The 12,751-nt window shown below is 38.5% G+C and overlaps 1 protein-coding gene across 2 annotated transcripts in view; it reads right to left on the reverse strand.

The window, feature by feature from the left end:
- LOC105933366 (protein kinase C epsilon type) overlaps nt 1–12,751 on the reverse strand; it is a 127,414-nt gene that overhangs the window by 23,502 nt on the left and 91,161 nt on the right. For both annotated transcript variants that reach the window (XM_036126102.1, XM_036126101.1), the window contains exon 11: nt 6,097–6,251. In XM_036126102.1, coding sequence (XP_035981995.1) covers nt 6,097–6,251 — 155 coding nt within the window. The remainder of the gene's footprint in view (nt 1–6,096; nt 6,252–12,751) is intronic.

Genomic DNA, 12,751 nt, shown 5'->3' on the forward strand with positions numbered 1-12,751 from the left:
TAGTTCAAACACAAAAAATAGGCTAACACACAAGACGCGCGAAATGGAAAAAATGCAGCAAAAGAGAAACGCTAAAAATAACAGGAAATAGACACACAAAGTGCAGACATGCTGCTAACACAAATGCTGCTGACGCACAAACACACATAAAACACATGCAAAGGCAAAAAGTAAAGTTGCGAGCTAGCTCTGCATAAAGGAAGTACTCCAGACCACTAGGTGGAGTAGAGCATGACCTGTGGGTCGGGTCTGGTCCCATTTGACTTGGTTGAGGGTCGACTCCTACTGGTCTGGAGCACTTAGGTTATGCAGAGCTAGCTTGCTGCTTTTCTTAACTTGCAGCATTTTGCCTCTGCATGTGTTTTGTGTGTTTGTGGGCCAGCATCACTTGTGTTTGCAGCATGTTTGCACTTTATGCATCTAATTTCTGTCATTACAGTGTTCCTCATCTGCTACATTTTCCCATTACATATGTTTCTAGTGTTTTGTGTGTTTGTGCGCCTTTATGTATTTGCAGTGCGTTTGCACCTCTCGGCCACCGTACTTTTGTAATGAGGTGAAAGTGCATTTATGCAAACAAATCTGAATATTCACCATGGAACTGATTTAACAACAATGGTAAATATTACATCTCCCCCCTCAGTGAAGAAGCCTTTAAAATTTAAAAGAAAATCTTCTTTCTATATGCACACGTTCACAAGGTAACTCTGTTTTCCTGTAGTTCTCAGTTCCAAAACATCTGGTTCTAATAGTAAAAAAAGATCATTCAAGCCACTTTATTTCATCAGATTTATTAAATCCCAACACAAAAATACGAGAGTTTATAATTTTCCCCACAAGCTGCACAAAAGGAGATAAACAGCATTCTAGAAAATACTGCATTAAGTTTGACAGGCCTTGATTTGTTTTGGCCAAGTTGTGATTGTTCGTTTGGGTCGGCTGATGCTGGTCATATTTCATCCTGTCGGAGGCTGAAACAAATGAACATACCTGGCAATATTGTGATCAGATAAAGCAAAATGAGCCTTTATTAAAAGCCTCTGGCATCATTGGAGCAACAAGACAAAGCCTTCCAAGTAAAAAAAAGAAGAAAATGCAGGAACAGAATGCAACATTTAAGGACGTTGTATAAAGAGCGAGAAGAGATAGACACGGATAAAAAAAAAAGTTATTACAGGGATAATATACACTGCATGAGACAAATGCATCTTTGGTGACATGGAACTGAAATACAGTTCCACTATACAGTTCTGTGCCACTATTGACACATATGAGTGCATTTCTCCAAGAGGATTTCACCTTGTGACTCAATCTACTCATTTCTTTAACCAGTGCTGTACATAGACAATAACCGGAAAACAAAAACAAGGACTAGAAGCAGAGAAACACTAAGAAGACCAAAACGTCTCAAATCAAAGTTTGTTAATGGAATATTTTATTTCAAGACAAGTATATGTCAGTTTAGTAAAACAAAAAGAAATGCCACTTTAAGTTCCTACTAGACTTTCTTTTCTAATATGACCCAATATTAGTTCGGATATAGTTTGTCATACATAACACATTTGGCTATTGTCAGCTTTTTCTATTAGCTTGCTAAGTCATCATACATTATCGTGACTTAACTGTGATAAAATGTACCCTTCCAGATAGTCTTCCTCTTTCTCTCGTGATGTCCCAACAGGCATTAGCGAACTGATTAGAGCACTTCTGAGCACATCTGTTTGAAAGTTTTGGTCCGCAGCAAAGCTTGTGAGCCTAACATGAGAGCACTGGATGGATTTCTGAGAAAATGTGGTGATGAGAAGCACGTGGAAGTTGTTCCTGAAGAAGACCAGGGCAGGCTGGAATGGCCAGACCTCATCAGTACAGATGTGGGGTATGTAAGTGCAGAACTGTTGCATCACCTGCCATGGCCAGTCAGCATCAGGATGGAACCTTTCAGTTTGAAACCCTTGTAAAGGAGTGGGGAATAATGCAGTACAGCTTTGGCTACTCTTAGTATTTTTGATTTTCAATTAATCCAAAGTAAACCAGTGTTTAAAAGCAGGGAAACATCCTCTTACATTTAGGGCCAATCAGAAGCTTCTCTACGAAAGCTAACCTCAGTGCTGTCACTGTTATAGAAAATGATTCCCATGTAGAAAGACCAGTAAGGCCAATTAATTAGACATACCAGGCCTGTGCCTCTAAACCTGCCTCCTATACACCATCATAATTGCACAGGAAGAGTTCTTCAGGTAAGTGGTTTAATTCTGCTCTGTTGCCACATTCAACTGCTGAGTATTGCAAAACTAACCTGCCGCTGCACTGGTACATCATAACTGAGTCAATGCAAGCAGAACTTGACTTGACTATTGGTACCATTGACTAGTACCAACAAAGGTTCATAAGATGATCATTGTTAATGCCACCTTTTGCTTCGATTTCCCTATTAATAGCAGAATGTATCATAACTTTGGCTCAAATCATACAATTCTTCAATATTTTTTGTTATATTCCCGAGGACCCAACACCCCAGATAATAACCTTCCAGGCTCTATGTTTAAGTCAATCAAAACTCCTTCATCTTTCACAGTGTTCACTAACACCAGGGTGACCCTCTCAAACCTCACAGTTTGCTGTCAAATCTTGCTGTTTACTGTCAATCTCACCACCCACTCTGAAACCTTGGTGGTTCTAGTGTCAGTCCTCACTGTTTGGTGGGGGCTCGTAGGCTCAAATACATACAATGTAGAAGCTGCAGTTTTTTTTTGTATGATAAGGTACCCTGCCTCTTGTCCAATGACAGCTGGATATGGCTGTATGACAAAATAAGTGTCTGAGGTTTAAGCAGGGCAAACTTCCTTCTTAGTGACCATGTCCCCATTGCGTGCACATTACATGTTATGCTTGGATGCAATTTTAGTCATTTTATTTAGGAATATATGGGCTAATCTTAATTTGAATGGCATTTTTCTGCATGTCAAAGAAAACCTTAAAAAAATAATATATATATATATATAGATAGATATATATATAGATAGATAGATAGATAGATAGATAGATAGATAGATAGATAGATAGATAGATAGATAGATAGATAGATAGATAGATAGATAGATAGATAGATAGCAATGTTCAGGGTTGTTAAAATTGACATTAAATATTTAGAAAAAAACACACGCTGTTGTCAGGTGAAATTAAAGAGCTATGCATTTAAATTATATATACAAGTAGTTAGTCATTTTTTAATAATTTTAACACAAATGTGGGGAGGCAGAGCTGGAGTAATGAGAAGGGACGGGGGTCTGGCAATATAGGTAAACAACAAGTGGTGCAACCCTGGGCATGTGCATATGAAGGACAACGTTTGCACTAAAGATAATGAGCTGTTAACCGCTGGCATTTGGCCATACTACCATCCCCAGGAGTGTTCACATGTGACTCTGTAGAGGGTAGCTGTTGTTTTAAACTTTTTGTAAAAAAAAAAAAAAAAAAAAAAAAAAAAAAGGTCACTTGCATAGAACATGATGTCAATTTTAGTCATTTGTCGGTTTAAACACTTTACGGAAGAAAACACTAAAAAAATAAATAAAAGGGAGGACGCTTTCAGAAATGAGGGCATTTTACAGGTGATAAAATTTTTGTTTCAAAGTTTTATTTGACAAAATTTTAAAAGGGATGTTTTTTTTTAAATGAAACACTGAGAATCACATAAAAAAGTAAGAGTGTAAGGAAAACAGAGCCACACACACAAAAGTTACATAATGTGCAACTCCAAACATTTGATGACACCTTAGATTTTGCTTTCCATGTAGATATTTTTGGAACTGAAGCAGCCTCAAACAGCACTGATGCCACATCACAATGGTGTTGTGTTTCCATGTCATGCTTGCTTTTGTGTGACCTGCTATATGTTTGCAGTCAGTTGACAATGATATTATGACTGAAGGAGTCCGCACAGACAGATAATCCATGAAGCAAAAGGACAACAAGACAGTCTTGACACGCAGATCCAAAAGTGTCAAAAAGTTCAACTTTCAGAATTGGCAAAAATATTTAGAAATATGTTTCATTGTGACTGAACTCCACAACACTATGAGAGGCCGACAACAAACAGTGCTTTGTTAGAAAATAAAATCAGACAACTTCCTGCATGAGTCATCATGACCTCTCAGACCTGACCAGAGTTAGCTCAGCTGTCATGATCTGTCACTTTTATGTTCATTTGATTTTTTTATGGAAAAATTTCTAATTCTACCTCCCCAATTCTCAATGACATCAAACTAGCAAAGCCTCAACGTGGGGCTAATTTTAATGCACATTCAACATGCATTGCAATCTCCATTCACACACAAATAGTTTCCAGGCTTAAAGGGAACATATCATGCATTTAAATTCTTCCTATTCACATTGCAATCATTCAGGGGTTGTCTACATATAAAGTGGAACTGAAATGCTTTGGTGTGAGTTCCCAGAAGCTCTTTTGGCCCTGTTCTGGGGTATGTCTAAAAACAACTCATTTTCATGTGGTCTCTATAAATGCAAAACAGGGACTTCACACAGCACCCCGCTCCAGGTCGCACAGCGTTTCACTCCATCCTGTTCAGCCATTGTTGTAGTATGCTGAATTGTGTGAGTGCATACACCCAAAAACCGAATATTCTGCTTCGGTTTCTCAGAGCTTACAAAATCGCGGAGATAGAAAAAAAGGTGGATTCTCTAAAAAAAAATTTAATAGGGGATAAAGAAACCTGAATGGATTGAAAATATGACCCAAACAGAATATGAAGATATACTCAGTACCTGGACAGACTAAATTCAACTTGTCTGAATTCTTAGTCACTCTAAGTGTACAACAAAATGTATTTAAGGGCTAAAAAAGTGGATTTTGCATGATATGTGTGTTAGTATTTTCCCGGTGTCTTTGTTGGGAGAAATTCTGAGCAGACATCACTGTCAAACCAATATAATGAGCTCCTCATTTCTGATGTCTTGTCTCTAACCACCCGCTGTCTATCACTGTCTTTTTAAAGCTCTGTTGTTATGGAGCGCTTGACAAGCTTTCTAAATTTGCTTTCCTTTATTTATGTTAATAATCGTGATATCAGTTGTTAAAAGTGAGTAAAAAGTGCAGTCTTGTGGCACATTCACCTGTATCTCCGCTGTGCTCCAGCTCTATTGCAGAGACTTTTCAGTCTGTGGACCGTTTTAGTTTACCGTTTCCAAAACATAACCCTCCTTTACGGATTATTTAAATCATGCAAGTAGATCCGATGACTCTTTCACAGCATGCAGCTGGGATGTAGTGTGTGTCTGGCATTTCCCCATCTGCAATAATACTCATCGGAGGTCTGTGCAGCATTCATCTTCCTGGCTGTCGGAGTGACTAAACAGCTTCAAATACAAGAAAAGCTGTTATAAACCACCCTCCTCATGTAATTATCTACATCAGAGTCTTCTGGAGCTGATTTAGTTGTTTCCCGGGACAGATGGACACCGGAGGAGCGTTTGATAGTCTTTTGTCATGTGTTTTTGCTATTGAAGGCTATAAATGATCATTTTAAATGGTTCACACAATACACATGTATCTATTTCGCTTAGTTGGTGTATGACAACAACTTCTGACAATACAGTCACTTATTGAGACCATATGAAATCAGCAAAAGTGAGAGGAACTCACTTTTGCTGAATACAAGTATGATTACAAGTTCGGGTCATTGAAGACACAACTGAACAAATCGTGAAAAGGGTCAAGAAGCAATTTACCAACGAACAATTCTTATTTATGCTGGACAATATATTTACAGTTATGAAACGTGTGAAAGCTACAATATTTAATTTTTTTTACATGGCACAATCAACTTCAGGTTTATGGTTCATGTTTATTTTACTTTTAGGAGGAATCCCTGCATATGTCCTGTAACAGAGATGCATATCACAGTTGGTGGCACTAAAATCAAACAAGCATCATGTCAAACTTCACAGCATATCAAATGACAGCAGAAAGGGAGAGAGGCAAAAGAAATGAGCACTCCCTCCCTGTTCTGAAGAGATCCTGCCAAACAGAGGTTCAAACATGTTGCGGTCGCAGTGTTGGGAAAATGCGGATCCTACCTGTAAACGACTCCGTGCCGGTGCAGGAACATCAGAGCAGACGTGACCTCGGCGGCGTAGAAACGGGAGCGTGCCTCGTCGAACTTTCTCGATCGCTGAATTTGGAACATCAGGTCACCTCCGTTGACGTACTCCATCACGAAGAACAAGCGGTCCTGGCAGGAGAGGGGAGGAGGAGTACGAAGGACGGTCTGAATTTGTAATATAGTTACAGCAGTGCCAGAAAATTCATGGTGCAGCAACATGTGTCCAACAGCAAAACTTAGTTTTATCTTATCATTGTTCAGTTTGCTGAAAACCATATTAGACTTTGGGCTACGTTCAAAATCAAAGTCAAATTTATAGATTTAAGACTTATAGTGTTTAGTTTCTCATTATTGTTCATTTGTAAAAGTTTTCTTCCACACTGATTTGTATTTGGAAGGTTCTTTGTAACATGAATGCAGCTTAATACATTACTATTTTTATATCTTTAATTCTAATCAGAATGATTGAAAATATCTAAAGAACTTAAACTGCTTTAAATAGCATCTCACTGGCTCCACTCAGCACATTCAAATCAAAAACATTCAATCTATTCCAGGCACTATAGGTGTTCCTCAAGGTTTTGTCATCAGACCCTTCCTGTTCATTATACATAAAGAAAAACCTTCCTCTAATCTCATTTCCCCTCTCACTCCCCTCTGTTTGCAATAAATAAAGTTTGGTGCACCTCAAACTTTCTCAAATGAAACTGCATACATATTATTACCAGAACCTCCTCCTGTTCACCAAAACTTCATTACAAACCAAATTCACCTCAAAATCTTGTAACTCATCTGCATTAACACAACCTTCTGCACTCTCACACTTTTTCCTTCTCTATTTACCTCAGTCTTTTAATCACTTGGTAAGCAATCTTTTTTTTTTTTTTTTTTTTTTTGCTTTTTTCAGACATCTGCAATACCAAATAAAAACTCTGCTTAAACGTGCATACAATCACTGATTTTAGCTCCATTTCGCTCTTAGTAATGCTTTGCATTTTAACTTCAAATAAATTATTTTGTTTTATGGTTTTCTTTCTGTGTAAGGTGACCATGGCTATTAGGAAAGATGCTTAGAAATACAGTGTATTATAATATTAATATTACTGCTTTACACCCTGCCCTCTGTGCCTTATTCTCTTGAGAGAACAAAATCTGTGGTGAAAACAACCCCCTTCCTGAATCCTAGCTCTCTTTCGTCATGTAGGAAATAAAACAGAGCGATTGTGTGTTGCAGTCGTAGCTGCGATATAAACAGCAGCATATATAAGGAACAAAGGGACGTTTGTCAGTTATAGCAGCACTAATCAGGTTTTGCACTACAAATTAAGAGAGTCATACTCCTCAGGTAAACGCACTTAAAGGTTGTTTGTATGGTTGTTGGTTGTATCCCCAAAACCTTTAAAGAGAAAGAGGAAGAGTGGAAACTAGGATTTTATTTAAAGAATGGTGCATTTGATCAACGAGTGATAGATTTCTTCAAGAGCACATTTTGAAGGTCCTGGGGCCAAACAAAACTTTTCTTTACCTGAGGCTCAGATTACATACACAATCTCAAGGAACAAAAGTCCAAGGGCAGGCTTTAGATGTGATCCAACATAACTGTTTCTATAACAGTACCAGACACGCAGTGCAAGCTCTACATCAATAAAACCTGATACCCATCAGTGCCACGCTGCACAATCTAAGATTCAATAAACTATGTTTCACACTGAAAATGTTCTTGTTGCAGCCAAAGCTATTGGACAAGAGATGTGAGCCCAACAACGAAGGAAAAGAAAGTGCTAGCAGCTAAGTCCAGAGTGTGCCTGAAAGCAATCTTTGCAGGAAAAAGGAGGGAAATAAAAAGCATGCATTTCCCCCAGAAAATTGTGTAATCCTGGTGGTAGTGGTCTCGTTGGTGTAAATGTGAGGAGCACTGCGTGATGCGGTTTAAAGGAGGGCCACACCTGGGTAACGCAGCATGTGTGAAGCTAATAACAGCTAGTGCGTTAGCTCCTAGCTGTTATTAAGGTTTACTCCCACACAGGAGCTTTACTGAACGTTTTATGTTGCTGTCACACATCGTGAGCATCTAGCATTTCAAGTAAACAATCATTGCTTAGCCAGGCGGGAGGCAGCCAGCCAGGCTTATAATACGGTGTGGGAACCTCAGAATTTAATTTTTTTTTTTAAATAAAATCAAGATTTTAAGATTTGGGAACCTCAAACCATTCCTTAAAAATAAATGGAACCATAGCTCTTTTAAGATAATCTGAGTGTCTAGAAAACTTTAATCAATAATTATTGACTTTATCTAAAATATAACTATGAAGTTACACAGACTCACATTTCTTTAAGCCACTGGCCACCAGGATGAACAAGCACCTACATCCAACACCACGCACAATGAGTAGTAAAATCAACTCTAAATAAGTAGGTTTTTAACCTTGATTCAAAGGAGCTCAGGGTTTCAGCACTTGTGCAATGGAGCATAAGAACTAAATGCTGCTTTTCCATGTTTGGTTCTGGTTCTGGGCATAGAGTAGACCTGAGCCAGAAGATCTTAGTGGTCTGGAGGGTTGATGCACTGACAGGAAGTATGTGATGTATTTAGGTGCTAAGCCATTCAGTGATTTATAGACCAACAGAAGTATTTTAACATGACTAAAACATTTGCTGAAGTACTACTGGTAATCAGGTTTACGGGCTTAGCCTGATTTTTACATGTCATTGTTATTGTGGAACTAGTACAACCACAGTTCCCCCTGTGGGTATACTCCATCTGCATATGAATGCCTCTGTGTGCTTCATGAGCTATAAAAAAATAAGAGCCAAACTTTTGGGTTTCCCCCACTGGTGGGCTTCTCAAAGGCCCGATGGGTGAGGTTGCGTTTCTCAGGATCTGTACCAGTCGGTGTCCACATGTCTGTGTGGCATAATTAGGAGCCGTGTCCCATTGTCTTGTGTAACGACACAAAGACGATATCAGAACATGTTTAATGGAGAACCTAAAGAAAAGTTGAATCAAAAACAGCCAAACGTTGTTGTAGTCTGTAGAGCAACACTGTTGCTCTGCCTTTAGGTTTGTAGTGTCCGGATGATATTTTAAAGGAAGTCAGTTGTGCTGGTTTTCTGTCACTTAGCCTCATTGCCAATTCATACCATCATGTCCTACTTTTCAGTCACATTTCATCCCAAAGTATTTCCATTTGTCATCGGTGAACAAACAAGTTGTAACCATGTATTTATCCCTTGCCTTTCACGTTTTGTCTCTTGTTAAAAAAGTCCTAAAGTACCATTATTTAGGGAAATAAATTTTGACAAATATGCTTGATTCTGTCTCATTATCTTAAATGGGACATTTCATGCAAAATCCCATTTTTTAGCCCTTATTTGCACGTTGTTGTGTACTTGGAGTCTCTAGGGAGACAGAAAATGTGAATGTATTCTGTTCAGAGGCTGCATAGACTTCTTTAGATTCTTTGTGGGTAATATTTTTCAAGCTGTTCGTTTTTTTCTGTTCTCTATTGTGTTTTTTTGAACAATTACGTCACAGTATTTGCTGGGGAACTGCTAAAAAAAAGGTCTTAGAGCTTACCGATTTTGTGAACCCGCCATTTTTATTTCTCCCAGCTGTTTTGTAGTTCAAGTTCAAGGATGCCGAAGCTACAAGGGGATAAGTGAAAATGTTGAGTTGTTCATTACACCATCCCCCAGCAGACTACAAAAATGTCTGAACGGGGTGGAGTGGAACACTCTGCGACCTGGAGGGGGCGGGGTGTGAAGTGCCTCTTTTCAATTTAAAGAGACGGCACCAACATGAGTTGCTCTCAGACAAACCTCAGAACAGAGGTAAAAAGCGGGAACAAATGGGTTAAATCAATGAGGAATTCAGACCAAAGCATTGCAGTTCCACTTTATATAGACTACAACTGAATGGTTTCAATGAGAAAAGGAAGAAGTGAAAAGCATGACATGTTTGGAGCACACCCTCTATCTAGTGATTGTGGTTTTGATCCCCTTTGGGGCAGGTTGCCTCTTCAGATTATTCTGAACCCTGACTTAACAAAACAAGTGCAAGCAACCTTCTGCCAGTAGATAATCTTTATTAAAATGACAGAACGACATATGTTTATATTAGACTATGATTAGACTGGTAGAAATTTATTTTAAACAACCAGTTGTCGCACTTACGAAACATCAAACTATCCAAAGTGCACCACAGTGTTGTCCTCAAAGCCACCAGGGTGTTGACAATGTGCTGGACTCTTCTCACTCCTCTATTCCAGGGAGAAGAAGAAGAATTGAATATATTTTATAATATATTCTATCCCTGAAGGATAAATTCATAATATACGCAGTAACAAAAACTCTCTATCATTCTTCTTTCTTCCACTATTTTCCTTTTGACATGCAGTGCATTTTGCCTGTTGTGTGTTTGGTGCCACTTTCACAATGAACTGTATCGTTGCTGGGCTGTCTGAATCCCAGGTTGAACGTAGAGGGTGAGTTCATATCATGGCATTTAAAACAGAAGCTGGAGGATAATTAAATTATATAAAAAAAAAACACTTTTACTGTTTACTGTTTGCAGTATAAATGCTAGTAATTATATTTTCTATGGCTGAAACAGCACAGATTAACATCTGAAATGCTTTCAAGTTCAACATTTATTATAATGTCAACTCTTGATTTACAAGGGAATTTGTGGGAAAAACTCCTAAAAGAAACCTATTTTGTAATTTTGACTGAAATGGGTACCTGATCTAGGCATTTCGAAATGATTAGTATTGAACTCTTGACCAAACCACTGTCACTGTTGTTGGTTTAAAGTCTAATTACACCAACAAGGCCTACAAGATCTATATTTTAAAATCACAGCCTATTCTTATGTGCACAGCTTGAAATACTATATTATTTAATTATACAGGCCATGCAGATTATTTTCTTGATCTAATCAATCATGCTTTTTCCTAATACTCTAGATACTGTTTGAAACTCAACCATTGCACTCATAGTGAAAGAAAGACTGTATTGGCTGCTGCTACTCTGAGCCACAGAAACAGTTGAAATTTTATGAAGTTTATAAAGCAGAGCGTTTTTTTTGTTGGTTTTATCCTCACACAATTAACTATAAATCATTAGAATATGTTCTGAGCCAAAGTATCAACAAGTGATATCAAAACAGGGAGTAAACGTGCTGGTGTAAATTACTGTAAATTGTAAAATCTAAGGCTTTTAATGTGAGACACTTTCAGCACATAATAGTTGCTTTTATAACTAGTCAACCGCAGGTTAGAGCCTAGCCTTGTCCAGGGACAAAATATCAGTTATAGTGTAGGAATATTGTGGCATCCATATTATGAGTAATTAAGGTAGGACGCAATGGCAGTACAAATGGAAATTATGAAATAAATGTACTGTGTCATGTTACTGCACTTTGAAGTCAACAATTTTTCAAGCGCATAACGGAGATTGATTTCATTAATTAAATGCATTAGATTAGAACTGTATATTGGCAAAAGTGGAGTCTTACATAGTTTGGATTTGTATCAAGGACAGAAAAAAACTTGATAAACGCATCCCTATTGTGTAGATTATGGGGTTTAAGAAATGCAATAAACTTAAAAGGAAGGACAATAGCATGTGTTCAATAGCGTGTTCCCTCATTGTTATAACAATCAAACAGGGAGCAAAAAATGTTACGATTTTGTGTTATTGATGCAGAGTAACCCAGAAAAAAGTGAGGAAAGGATTAAAGGGCTAATTTACACATAGTCTGAGGTTGAGGCAGCATCGACCACGGGAAGAACAAGATAAAAGTGGAAATTTGCCAAATAGCTCAAACAGCAGGTATCGACTCATCAGGTCCATGTTGCTCGTTTCACTGCATTCATTTGGGTATTTTTAAAACTGACCTCAGACTCTTTCCTGTTCTCTGCTGTCACTGTAAAAGGGTCTCAGGATTCAATCTTACATAACGAAGCATCGCTCCGCCTCTCTGCGATATTTTTTTTTTCTTTTCCTCCGCCCCCCCCTGAAAGCGACTTTAAACAGGATGTTGAAATAGTTTGTTTAAATGTACCCAGAGTCCCGACTGGTCCCACCCAATCAAACATGAATAAACATTTCCTGACTGTAATTACAAATGTACAGATACTAGCTTCCCTTCTGCTGACACACACACACACACACACACACACACACACACACACACACACACACACACACACACACACACGCACACACACACACACACGCACGCACACACACACACACACACACACACACACATGCACGCACACTCATTCCACATTCTATAGGCCCCCAGCCAGATGATCCACAATCCAAGGCAGACAATAACGTCTTGATGCTTATCTGGGCATTGTGTGTACATGTCTCCGATGTTTGTGTGACCGTGCCCTCAGAATGCCTCCCTGCTGTAACATATGTCGGCAAGTCTGAACTTGCACCTTATATAACCCTTAACTCGTGCTGTTGACTGTCACAATCAAACGCACACACTCCAACAATTTAGGACGAGGCCGGTGCGGTCATATCTTGGGCAGAGGAACATTTTAATGATGCCATCAACCCACATCCTGGATATAGAGGAGTTATGCAGAAAAAAAATCTAAGTTTAGAAACAA

This window comes from Fundulus heteroclitus, chromosome 22 (assembly GCF_011125445.2).
Source record: "Fundulus heteroclitus isolate FHET01 chromosome 22, MU-UCD_Fhet_4.1, whole genome shotgun sequence".
NCBI classification, from domain to species: domain Eukaryota; kingdom Metazoa; phylum Chordata; class Actinopteri; order Cyprinodontiformes; family Fundulidae; genus Fundulus; species Fundulus heteroclitus.